This window comes from Trachemys scripta, chromosome 1 (genome assembly GCF_013100865.1).
Source record: "Trachemys scripta elegans isolate TJP31775 chromosome 1, CAS_Tse_1.0, whole genome shotgun sequence".
NCBI classification, from domain to species: domain Eukaryota; kingdom Metazoa; phylum Chordata; order Testudines; family Emydidae; genus Trachemys; species Trachemys scripta.
Genome location: NC_048298.1, coordinates 216,964,369 through 216,978,175, shown reverse-complemented (window position 1 = coordinate 216,978,175; position 13,807 = coordinate 216,964,369). Strand labels below are relative to the sequence as shown.

Sequence of the window (13,807 nt, the reverse complement as noted above, 5' to 3'; positions counted from 1 at the left end):
TAGCAGACCATTTTTTTCCCTCTCAGCCAAAACCAATTGTCACCCTTTAAATGCATGGTTGGTGTTTAAAATGAAAAAAGGGAGGAGAAAAGCCTCCAAATATTCATGATACTGTTTTCAATCCAGTTTGATCTCTGCAAGCCTTGTATGATCTAATATTGAACTGTTGTCAGTTTGCCCCTTTCTGAAATTAGCTTCCAGATATACTTAATATTTCTACGAAAAAGGGTGGTGCCATGTATATTGTATACTCTGTTCTGCTAGGCAGAAAGTTGACGCCCATCCCATGTTGTCACTCTCTTCCCTCCCAACACCTTTTTACCGTTGTTTTTTTTAGAAATTCTTCTCAGTCTACCGTGTATAATAACTTTCATGATTTCTCAATTGCCTTTCAAACAGTCAAGGCCAGATCAGCTGAACACAGTACATCAAGTCACACTGGTAAGATCACATTCGGTTACACAAAACACTGTTTCAGACATTTTTTTAAGTTCTTGGGGGGCCCTTTTCTATATCATCATAGACATTAGAATAAACACTGTCATCGAGTATGTACATATTTTCCCTTTACATATGTCAACTCAGAAAAGGTCAGCAGCTACTCTCTGTAAACAATGGAACGCTGCCATGGCAGGAAGCGATAAAATGGCTGAAACCAACATGCTGTCAGAGAGATACTTTTTCCCATTCATTCCACAGTAAACAGGGTATGTATAGAGAATCAAAGGAACATGAGCAGTAATTAATCTCTGTTTAAACAAAACCTGTAGTCATGTATTCATTAGCTTCCTCATAAGCTTCTTTCATATCACTATCATAAGGCAAACTGTAGTACATCTTTGTACCTGGAGAGTCAATATTTAAAAAATCTGAAGCCAAGCTTGAGACCCTTTCATTTTGGGCCCATTGGTGAACAAAGTGCATTAAAGTGTCGTTTTCAAAGGACACCTAAAGCAAGGTTTAAAATGACTGAGCCAACCCTTTCATTACTCTTGTATTCCATTTATCCTTATTCTATGAAGGCAGGTTTTCATCCTTTGCATATGATCAACAAAACCCTTTTCACTGTCTCTCTAGGAACAGCTTTAAAAGGCATCATACCATCTTCCACATTTCAAAAATTTTCTCAGGAATCTCCCAAATGATCATTTATACAGAAATATTGTAATAATCACAAAGGGCCCTATTCATTTTTTAAAAAAATTAATGGGCAAAATTCAGCTTTGGGATATAGTGCGTACAGCTTCTACTTATCTCAGTGGAGTTGCAGCCCCTAACACCAGGGCTAACTTAGATCCCATATGTGCAGGTGAAACTCAGATAAACTAATGTTACTGCTGCAAATTTGTCATTTACCTCTCATTCACAAAGAGAAGTCTATCCCTTCAAGCAACCCAATGCAACAATACACATTCGTTGTTTCATTGGATGATTTTATGATGAACTTCAGTACAGTGCTTCTCAATGCAACATCCATATACCAGATATCTTTGCTCTTCTTTATTGATACACTACAGTGCGATACACTGAGACTCTTGCATTTAGTTTAAAATCAGTTGTAAGTAGGCCATCTCTCATTTCAGATGTATGGGCTTGGATTCTTGTGGTGTACCTGAAAAATCAGTGATATACACCCACACCTCGACCATCAGAACTAGGCCATCTCCAATTATAATGGAACCTTAAATGATGCAGCTTCTCATCAAATCAGGATATAGTCAGACCTTGGATTGGTTGCGCTGTTCCAATGTTGCTGATTTTCTGAGATGATATCAGTCTTACAAATCCTCAGTGATCTTACTGCACTTCCCAGAGACAAAAGTGAAGCATTGATAGGGTTAGAATCACCAGATGATTTAGCCACTGACACTTCTAGAAGATCTTCCATATGTTTCTTGTGTCCATATGTGAATAAGTTTAACATGCAGACATATTAGTGAACAGAAGTAAATAAATCCTTCTTCTTTTGTTGTACTGGATAACTCCATTTCCTTCCTTGTTTATTTTATTTCATTTTTTTGGTATGCACATTCTGGTGTGCAAAACTGAAGTAGAGAGATGTTGCACACAATAAGATTGGAGTTTAATGTAAGATCAACAGTATATCAATGTGTCCACTGCACAGTTTCCAGGAAACAAAATTCCTGCTAGTTGTCCCTTGTAAAATAAAACTGTAAAAAAGGCTTGCGAAACTTTAGTGAATGGGGCCCTTTATGTGCAAAAACAATTAATTGTAATCCAAATCGCCAAATTGAGGAGTTCTTTATATAAATAATTTATAAATCTTCCTGTAAGAGACTAAATACAAAATAGTTCTGAGAAATTATTAAAGCCATTTCTTGCCCTTTAATACAAAATACACAGCAAAGAGAAATACCCACTTTCAGTTCTGGCTGAAATCATCAGGGATGTTTTGTACGCCACATATTCAAATAGCTCCTGTGGGCAGTGTTTTTGCAGTCCACTGGAAAGCTGACATTATATCCCTTTGCTTTTAGCAGTCACGGAAGCTGCTCAGTGCAGTCTAAGTGATCCGGGATAGGCAGGCCAGTTATAATTGTCAAACATTTATTCCACACAGTGAATGTGGGGCACACGGGCTGTGCAAAGGTTATGTCAAACGTGTAAAGGTGTAGAGAGTTCAAAGCATCATAAAAGGCAAGGGAACCGTTGTCGTAGTCCAGCAAAATCCCAACACGACGGAGGTGAGGAGCAGGCTCTATAGGAATTTCTTTGCTGTTATGTCTCACCACCCAGGCATTATTACAACGGCAAAGCACCCAAGAGGCAGAATTCTTTCCAATCCACTCGTGTTTTGGCGCTGTCTTGTAAGAAATACCAATTGCATACCTGTAAAATAAAAGTAGTCTAGAAAACCAATGTTTTGTGCCATGCAGTTTTCTATCAATACAGGCTAAACTTTATCCTGAAAGACTCTAAGGAATGCATTGTCTTCTTTTATTTATGCACGTTATGTTCTCATTAAGTGAAGGATAACCATAATACCACATTTAATTAACATTCCTCTCTGCTCCCAATGTTGGGGCTGGCAGGTCATGCAAATCTTGTTGTCCACATTGCTATTTACAGTTTGGATGCTATGGCAATTTTTGGAACACTTAGCTAATGATATCGGCCTTTTTTATTGACAAGGAAAATTGCTGCATGCTAAACAGCTCAGAGTTCTAATCCTTCGTCTGGAAATTTCCATTCCTGAACAGAAGAATATATAGATAATGAACTAAAACCAAATAACGTGATCTCTCATTGCTGATTTAATACATGGTGCAGCAGAAAGATGAGAAAAAGTATCAAAGTGTACATGGAATGCCCATTTCTGCCTTCATAGAACCTCTTCTGCCAGGTCTCTATGAGGTATGTAGATTCAAGTGTCAAGTTTATTGGAACGAGCATTGGGCCATGTGAGGCAACTGTAGGAGACAACATTCCTTTGCCAAACAAGTGTTAGGGAAAGTCTACACTACCTGCTGGATTGATGGGCAGCAATTGATGCAGCGGGGGTTGATTTATCGCATCCAGTTTAGACGCGATAAATAGATCCCCGAGCACTCTCCCGTTGACTCCTGTATTCCACCACCGCGAGAGGCGCAGGCGGGAGTTGACGGGGGAGCAGCTGCAGTTGACTCACCGCAGTGAAGACACCACGGTGAGTAGGTCTAAGTACGTCGACTTCAGCTACGTTATTCACATAACTGAAGTTGTGTAACTTAGATAGATCCCCCCGCCCCCAATGTAGATCAGGCCTTAGAGTTGGTGGGATGTCCTGATGAAACGGAAACGGACTAGGACAATGACCTCCAGGGGTAGTCTCATCATTGGGCCCGCTGCATGAAGGCCTGATTTCCCCTGTAGGGAAGAAGCTTTTATGGTTTACATTCCTCTGGTGGAAGCAGGGGCTAACCTCATATGTGTTATTGTATGTTTGTTCTATATCAGATGTGTTTTGTTGCTTTATGCTAAATACACTAGTAAGCATTTTTCTGCCTATTATGTGGTGGCCTTAACAAATGTGCATTTTTCTTTGTAGGGGAGGTGGGCACTCCAGGCCTCACAAGTTTTCCATTTCATTTATTTCTAGCACTATCACAACCCTTGAATCACATGTCATGGTGTGTCTCTTTCTGACCAAATACGGTGGCTACCGCTATCCCCTGAGCCCACAAACCCTGTTCCACATGACAGCCAATGAGGCTCATTCAAGAGTGAAGGGATGCTCCTCTTCATCCCCTACACCCCACTGTGGGACATGTATCCACAGCATTCCCATTCTCTGGGGATATTGTAACCAAATCTGACTGCCCTGTGTAGCATTTGCCACTGGACCATGAAGGTGCTTTCATATTCAATCTGTTATTCTTATTTAAGAATGATGTTTTAGTTTTGTTTAGGAAGCACTGACATGTATTAGCATGAAAACAAATGCAACTTTTTCTGGTATGACAGTAATTAAAAATGTGACACATACCATGTACTCCCACTTATAACCACTTCCCAGTAATGCCGTCCACTGTCAATAAACACATTTCCAGCTATTCCATAGCTCCCTTGGCTGGTGAATCGCTCGGGTGTGTGGCTCTTTTTGGAAGAGGTTTCATCACGCTCCACTGTCAGGTTATCATGGGACACCTTCAACTTTCTGTGGGCAGACTTGGGATCCAGTTTAAATGGCTGGCCTGGGCACACACAGAAGGATGACAAAGAAAAGGTTTGTTTAATTTTAATAAACACACGTAAGGTCATATATTTGGATAATAAGACTATATAATAATACATATTTTCTTCTCTGGAGCATTACCCTGGACTAAAACAGGCCCAGACTTCGATCTATCTGAACACTAATCTACAAAGATCATCCTTTTGTTGAGTTAGAAGGCAATTTGAAATGGTATATTTAAGTACTAGCTACATCTAAGAAGAGCCCCGTGTCAAAGTCACATTCATTGTCTGAGACCTAGAGCTAACTTGAATACTCTAAATCTTTCATGTAATTGAAATTACAATTGAATTGCAATAAACATGCAATCACTCATTATGGCTTTTTTGTTATACATTAGATCAGGGATCGGCAACCTTTGGCACGCGGCTCGCCTGGGTAAGCCCCCTGGCAGGCCGGGCCAATTTGTTTACCTACCGTGTCCGCAGGTTCGGCCGATCACGGCTCCCACTGGCCACAGTTCGCCGCTCCAGGACAATGGGGACTGCAGCAAGCTGCAGCCAGCACATCCCTCGGCTTGCGCTGTTCCCGCGGCCCCCATTGGCCTGGAGCAGTGAACCGTGGCCAGTGGGAGCCGCGATTGGCCGAACCTGCGGATGTGGCAGGTAAACAAACCGGCCCGGCCTGCCAGGGGGCTTACCCTGGTGAGCCACGTGCCAAAGGTTGCCGATCCCTGCATTAGATTTTAAAATACCTCACATTCTTATTAAGTGACGAAGAGTCCTGTGGCACCTTACAGACTAACAGACGTATTGGAGCATAAGCTTTCATGGGTGGCTGCATCTGACGAAGAGGGTATTCACCCACGAAAGCTTATGCTCCAATACGTCTGTTAGTCTATAAGGTGCCACAGGACTCTTTGTCGCTTTTTACAGATCCAGATTAACACGGCTACCCCTCTGATACTTGACACATTTTTATTAGTTTGCCAACAATGAAAAATTATAATAATGGCTTTATCACTATTGCAAAAAATTTATTACTTCATAATCCCATAAAATGAAGTTTGAAAATCAGAAGAAGTGCTACCCTGGTCTGTTCATTCACTCTCTCTTAGTTTTATTTATGCTGGGATGCCGACAATAGTGGATACTGTGAATTAAAATGAAGGAAATGAACTATAACTTGGTCCAAACAATATGGTGTAAAAACATCACTGTTGTTGCTGTTGGCAGGTATCTTCTGCCATAGCACAGGGTCTGTAGACAATAACAGGAAGCAGTTTGGTAAACCAAACTCTGTAGATACATAATGCCTGCTCTGACTCTGACAAGTTTACCCATGTTAAAAAGCAGAAAGATCTTTTTACTTCTGCCAGAGAATTTCTGAAGGACAACTGGAAAAAATATGACACCACCAGTGTCCAACAAAGTCCTTTTTTCTCCTTTATCCTCTTTCATATAAAGGCAAATCTTCTTATAAGTGGAAGATCTGATTACACAAGTAGGGAGTGGAAATGAGCATTCTCAGTGGCTCTGTGACCTTATGGTATTGATAAATGTGCACTTTAAATTAATATGTGAATTCCTTAGTGTTTGTGAAAGAAGAGCTAAGTAATTCTTATTCAGGGGAATTGAAATAATTGAAGTCGGCATAAAAAGATGAATGAAATTGGTCTGAAAAGTGATATTCAACATGCTTTATTTAAGAACTGTAGGAAATTTGAAAGGCTAAACATTTAAAGGAAAAGGTTAAGCCAACACTGTCTCAATCACTATTATTTCGATACTAAAGATGAAGGAATGGTTTTAGATATAGGGGGTATATTTTCTTTCATAACATACAAATAATTATGCACTTATCAAGGGTAAAATTTATCCTTTGGAACGTAGGCTTTGACACATGTTTTTTTCCCCACGGATGCTAACAGTGTCTGCTTGCTTCTACCACTGGGTATCAGCAAAATACCTCTTACATGTCTCTCTACCTGTTTTCTAGTCTTTGTATTAACGAAGTATCATCTGAAGCATGTCTTTCTCTGTACCAGTTTGCATCAGGCCAGAGCATCAGGTCCTCTAGAGGCAGGGAAATGCCTGCTTTAACTTAAAACTGTATTTACTGCTACACACAATCTTTTTAGTAGCAGATATTGTTTATATAAGTCAGTAACATAGGGATAGAGTGCTGGCCAGCTAGACAGGGGAGGAAGAAGAAATGCACCAGCTCCCCATAGTAATCTCCCAATACTTTCATTATCCCCCAGTAACTGCCCCTCCAACTCCGACATTCTCTACCCAACACCCAAACCCATCTGTAGTCTAAAAGGATTATGGGATTAGCTAGGGCATGACAAGAAACCACAGATGGAAAAAAGCTTAGACCCACTGCTTTAAAGTGCTATGCTATATCCACTAATAATTTTGTTCAATCATTTTCTTAAAAGTGAGATCTCTGACTCAACCACCCCCACATAATTTTTATAATAAATTCAGGGAGGCTCCCAATATAATAAAATAGGGATCCAAGAGGACCCAATTTAGTCATTTTAATTATATAATGACCATCCTCTTAAATTGATAAAGAAATAAAATGTACTATAACAGTAGAAGAAAAGGGCAAAACAATATGAGAAGTAATAAAAAAAACCCCAAAAGAAACATTTTCAATCATTTCTTCTTGACGTTGCTACTGCTAGTGGTATTTTCAATGATGTAGACGCTTCAGTGGACCTCCAGAATAAAAGAGATCCCTGTGTTGTCATGTTGAGGACTCTGGCAGTCTTGAATAGGGTGAAAAATAAATGGCTTAAGTATAAAGCACTTGAAACAAGGCATCTTGCTTTATACTCCTGCGCCTTTCAAATATCAAATCTCTGAAGGAGAGTGGGGAGGAGAGGGAGTGTGGGAGTGCATGTGGGTTTGCTGGATTCCATGTTACTCACTGTTTGTCTTCAACTTGCCAGGCTCACTGTTTCGGCTGCCCGCCTGATTAATGGCCTTGACAATGAAGATGTACTTAGTGCCACTCTGTAACCCATGCACTGTGTAGTGGTTTTGTTTGATATTTGGAACAATCATCCAACTGTCGGCTGAGTTGCATAAACCTGTAATTTCAAATCAAACTCATTAGTCATAACACACTAAATACTTTGTAACTAATGGAGACATACTTTGAACACTCATGAATATTTACATTAACCTGAAAAGGCATTAAACAATCCACAAGAAACTTGCCTCTTTCCTTACTGAAGGGCTGTAACATTTACCAACTGGTTCACTAATTTCCGCTGACTCATTTCACCTGCCCCCAACCAGCGTACCTTTTAAAATCTTAGTATGTGACACCAACCATGAAAAATGGACCTTTAAAAGACGATTCACTGATGTGTGGACAGTCTGGGAACTTTCACTTGTCCCTAGATAAGGAATGGTTTATTGCTTAAGGACTAGAGGATGTGGAAATGCCATCAGTCTGTTTTTTGATTTAATAAATTGAGTTGTATGCTTTAGGACTTAAAAGACTAATGTGACTCATCGCCATGAGGTTTGTTGAGGCATTTTTGCTGACAGTCCCCTAATGTTCATTTCTGAGGATAGGAAGCAAGTTGTTGGTGGAGAGATCTCAACTGCAGATCTTACTTCTCCTGGCGGTGTATCAGAGCCTAAGTTTGTTAGACTTCAGGATATTGTGCAAGTGTCATCTTTTCAGCATAGCCTTTGCCAGATGGATGTAATCAAATGTTTTATAATTTATTTTATTACTTTTCTGATTTCTTTCCCAGTGGTTCATTGGGAAAGGTTAGTACTCCTTTCCATTGTATACAGTTATAAACTTTTATTGTGTGTGAGATGCATTCAGATGAGGGTATAACATAAAAGGAAACTACGAAGGAAAGAAAAATGTAGGCTAAACCAAAAGGGAAAAATGTCCCACAGTGAGATCTATTAAGTTGTGGAAGTGTTTCCTACAAGATTTGATGGGAGCCTGTAGCAGGGCAATCACCCCGCTTCGGCCCTGAAAGGGTTAAAAGCCAATAGGAGGCGCCGCACGGGTGAGTCTCACTGTGCTACAAGGTGGTGGAGAATGTCAGCATTTGCGGTCCACCCCGATACAAGGGGCAGGGCGAGGACTGGGACTATTGCCTGGAAAAGGAGGGGACAATGGACCCAGCATATACAGAGGTTTTCTTTGCTGAAGGCTCTTGTGCCATCCCTGGCTGATCTTCGGTGCCAGGGCCCCCACGGAAGGGGACTGATGGAACACAGAAGCGGTATGAGACCTTGCTCCGTGTGGTCCGGGAGAACCAGGAGAGACAGTGGGAGGTACAGTGGGTCTTGCAAGCACAACTGGGGCAGCTGGCAGAGGAACAGCGGGCCCTGGTGAAACTTCTGTGGGGAAGTTCCAAAAAGACCACCAAGATTGGTGAGAGAAGCCCAACACTGGGGCCAGGAGGCCTGGGGCAAAGCTCAGGGCTTGTTACACCTGTGGGAGCTGTGGACATGTAAGGGTGAATTGTCCCTAGTAGGATGGGGGCAGGGATCCTCACCCAGAACTGGAGAAGGGAGAAGCCCCTACAAGAAGCCACCTGGTGAGGGAAGTCAGGAGGCGAAGAAGGTGTTGGGCCTGTGGGCGGTGGGGGCACCTAGGGAGGAAATGCCCTACCTCAAGGAGCAGGGCCAGGGCAGCCCAGGGAGGGCTGTCCCTGAGAAGGACCAACAGAAGAAGCCGGGGCCCCAGGCAGCAAAGGGGCGGGGAGCCTGCTTTGGCTGCCATGAACGGGGCCACATAAAGAGTAACTGCTCCTTCAAAGGAGGGCGAACTCAGGTGGAGGGGCCTGAGGACCCAGATGGGTCAAGGATCGGCCGGGTAGATGCTGCAGAGATGGCAGTAGACCTGACCAAGAGCCACCCATGGGGGATGGCAGACAGAAAGACTGGGACGGGGTGGGCCCAGCAAGAGGCCGGGACCCAGGCTGTTGTAGAGCAGGTAGCAGTAGGAACCCAGACCCTGAAGGGACTCTGGCCTGCGTGTGCGGCTGGAGGCTGCAGAGCATGCCCGCCGCGAGGCTGAATCAAATGCCATGGCGCGAAAGAGTATGCGGCCATAATAGATGAGGAGACCTGCTTGCGTAAGCAGCTGGAGGAGTCGGAAAAGAAGCAAGCGGATCCGGATGTGCATGTGCGACTGGTCCAGGTGAGAAGACCTCCCTACCCCCAGGGGTGGGGATCTTGAGAAGGGGTGTGTGTAGCGGGGCAGTCACCCCGCTCTGGCCCTGAAAGAGTTAAAAGCCAGCCCTTGGAGAGGGCTGGGGCTGAAAGCCAATAAGAATAGGCTGATTGGGAAGGCAGCACAGCTGGGGACACGTCCAATTAGGAGACAGCTGGCCCTATAAAAGGGCTGTGAGCCAGGCGCTGGGTCAGTTTCTCTCTAGCTCTTGGGAGAGAAGGACCTGGCTGCCTGGGAGCTCAGGGTACAGGGAACAGAGCAGGGCTGTGGAAAGGCAAGAGGAGCTGGGAAACTCCAGCTTGGTAAATGCCCAGGCTGCGGGCCTTGCTAAAGACCAAAACAGGTACTGATGTTGCAAAGGTGCAGCCTGGGGTTAGGCAGAGGCAGGAGGTCCAAACCGCCCCTTGCCCATGATGAGTGGTTTACAGACTGCAGTCTGCCCCAGTGAGCAGGGGCTGGATGATGACTGGTAGTAGCCACTGAGGCAAGGTGGGTTTAGAAGGTGGGGGTTCCCCTGGGAGGGGAGACACAGACTGTGGGTACTGCAGGGGCAGAACCCTGAGACTGGGGTTTGGGCGGGACACGGGGCCTGAGGCAGGTGACCCACTGGCCAGCAGAGGGCACTCTGGGCTGAAATCCAGCTAATTCCCAGGATAACCAGCAGGAGGTGCCGCACGGGTGAGTCTCACTTCGCTACAAAGCCTCATTGACAAATCATTTACTAGTACTATGTGTTTAAAACAGTACTTGGTATAGTAGGCCCCAGTCTAATTTGCCTCTAGGTACTATTGCATTATAAACATTTGCATTATAAACATTTATAGAAATAACAATGATGTTAATAATTATATATGCATGTAATTACATTATATAAATAATAATTAGAATAATAATTTAAGACTGGAAAATATAACAAAAAGGAACAATCTTGCACTGGATGAGAAGACTGAAGTTCTTTTCAGGCTTTATCTTCATTGGGACTGGAATACATTATAAAAGCCAGTATATTTTCAGGGGAGTTTTGACTTTTTATCCTGCCTTTTACCAAGGGAGCAGGGAACACAGATGGATAGTGCCTTTTCCCAGTTTACAATAGACTATAATACATGAAGATATACTGGTGCCAGTACAAAACCTTTTGAGAAAAAAAGTTAAGAAAACACACACAAAAGGAGATCATATAAAAATAACTATGCTGATAGGGTATATAAACTTGAATAAATTCAGAGTTATGTTGGAAACTCTCTTCCTAACTCAGACTGTTTTGTTTTTTTGTTTGCAAGCCCATTAAGGATAGAGTTTAGGACTCATCTTTTAATTTCTTAACTGTGTTGCTTTGTCTCTATGTTCATTCATTAGTTCATTCTTTCCTATCTCGGTACTTATCTAGCCTTCAACACCGTAATATCAGAAAAAAGAACAGGAGTACTTGTGGCACCTTAGAGACTAACAAATTTATTAGAGCATAAGCTTTCGTGGACTACAGCCCACTTCTTCGGATGCTGTAGTCCACGAAAGCTTATGCTCTAATAAATTTGTTAGTCTCTAAGGTGCCACAAGTACTCCTGTTCTTTTTTCTGATATTACGGTGTTGAAGGCTAGATAAGTACCGAGATAGGAAAGAATGAACTAATGAATGAACATAGAGACAAAGCAACACAGTTAAGAAATTAAAAGATGAGTCCTAAACTCTATCCTTAATGGGCTTGCAAACAAAAAAACAAAACAGTCTGAGTTAGGAAGAGAGTTTCCAACATAACTCTGAATTTATTCAAGTTTATATACCCTATCAGCATAGTTATTTTTATATGATCTCCTTTTGTGTGTGTTTTCTTAACTTTTTTTCNACGGGTTTCAGAGTAGCAGCCGTGTTAGTCTGTATCCGCAAAAAGAACAGGAGTACTTGTGGCACCTTAGAGACTAACAAATTTATTAGAGCATAAGCTTTCGTGGACTACAGCATCCGAAGAAGTGGGCTGTAGTCCACGAAAGCTTATGCTCTAATAAATTTGTTAGTCTCTAAGGTGCCACAAGTACTCCTGTTCTTTTTGCGGATACAGACTAACACGGCTGCTACTCTGAAACCCGTAATATCAGAGTGCCTTGCAATTATTAAAGGATTTTATCCTCACAACAACGTAGGGAGGTATTACCTTTATTTTCCAAATGAGGAATTGAGGCATAGAGAGATATGGCCCATATTTTGATAGGTATTTAAGCATTGCAGCACTCAGCATTGCAATGCCTAACTGATTTAGGAGCCTAATTTTCAATTTCATAAAGGGATTTAGGCAGGATTCCAGCTCCTAAATGTCTAAATCCATTTTGAAAATGAGAGTTAACCTCCTAAAACAGTTAGGCGCTGCAAAGCTGAGCGCCACAAAACATAAATACCTATAAAAATCCAGGCCTGAGTATATACCCAAACTGCAATAAAACCCCCACAGCTCCAAGTCTCAGTAGACATCTACACTGCAATTTTATAGCCACACAGCTTGAGCTCTGCAAGCCCAATCAGGGGCCGTGGTGTGAATCTTTTACTGCAGTGTAGACAGACACTAAGTGACTTAACCAAGGTAAAATACCTGGACTGAGTCAGGAATTGAACCCAGGTCTCCTAACGCTAAGACTAGTTCCATAGCTTTTAGACCATTCTTCTTCTTACCAAGCTGCAGTGACACTAAACTTACCTTTTTGTATTTTATCTTGTAGAAAGCAGACCTAGAATGGCTAAGGGTTTCCAATTTTCTGTGGCCTATTCGAACATAGAATCATAGAATCTCAGGGTTGGAAGGGACCTCAGGAGGTCATCTAGTCCAACCCCCTGCTCAAAGCAGGACCAATCCCCAACTAAATCATCCCAGCCAGGGCTTTGTCAAGCCTGACCTTAAAAACCTCTAAACAAGGAGATTCCACCACCTCCCTAGGTAACCCATTCCAGTACTTCACCACCCTCCTAGTGAAAAAGTTTTTCCTAATATCCAACCTAGACCTCCCCCATTGCAACTTGAGACCATTACTCCTTGTTCTGTCATCTGCTACCACTGAGAACATTCTAGATCCATCCTCTTTGAACTCCCTTTCAGGTAGTTGAAAGCAGCTATCAAATCCCCCCTCATTCTTCTCTTTTGCAGACTAAATAATCCCAGTTCCCTAAACCTCTCCCCATAAATCATATGCTCCAGTCCCCTAATCATTTTTGTTGCCCTCCACTGGACTCTTTTCCTTTTTCTACATCCTTCTTGTAGTGTGGGGCCCAAAACTGGACACAGTATTCCAGATGAGGCCTCACCAATGCCGAATAGAGGGGAATGATCATGCCTCTCGATCTGCTGAAAATGCTCCTACTTATCCAGCCCAAAATGCCATTAGCCTTCTTGGCAACAAGGGCACACTGTTGACTCATATCCAGCTTCTCGTCCACTGTAACTCCTAGGTCCTTATCTGCAGAACTGCTGCCTTGCCACTCGGTCCTTAGTCTGTAACAGTGCATGGGATTCTTCAGTCCTAAGTGCAGGACTCTACACTTGTCCTTGTTGAACCTCATCAGATTTCTTTTGGCCCAATCCTCTAATTTGTCTAGGTCCCTCTGTATCCTATCCCTACCCTCCAGCGTATCTACCTCTCCCCCCAGCTTCGTGTCATCTGCTAACTTGCTGAGGGTGCAATCCATGCCATCCTCCAGATCATTAATGAAGATATTGAACAAAACTGGCCCCAGTACCAACCCTTGGGGCACTCCACTTGATACCGGCTGCCAACTAGACATGGAGCCATTGATCACATCAAGAATACTGGTATTTTGATACTAACTACTGTCAAGATGAACAACAACTGTGTTTACCCAACTTGAAACATTTTTTGTTTGTTGTTTTACATCAAAAATGAATTCTGGTATCTTCTTTG

General features: G+C 42.6%; 1 protein-coding gene across 8 annotated transcripts in view; it reads right to left on the bottom strand.

Moving 5' to 3' along the window:
* Positions 1 to 336: 336 nt before the first annotated feature.
* Positions 337 to 13,807, bottom strand: part of MID1 (midline 1) — a 329,164-nt gene continuing 315,693 nt past the window's right edge. For all 8 annotated transcript variants that reach the window (XM_034757148.1, XM_034757128.1, XM_034757165.1 and 5 more), the window contains 3 exons: positions 7,617 to 7,778; positions 4,487 to 4,694; positions 337 to 2,850 (listed from right to left, as the gene is read on the bottom strand). In XM_034757148.1, coding sequence (XP_034613039.1) covers positions 2,502 to 2,850; positions 4,487 to 4,694; positions 7,617 to 7,778 — 719 coding nt within the window. In that variant the 3' untranslated portion in view covers positions 337 to 2,501. The remainder of the gene's footprint in view (positions 2,851 to 4,486; positions 4,695 to 7,616; positions 7,779 to 13,807) is intronic.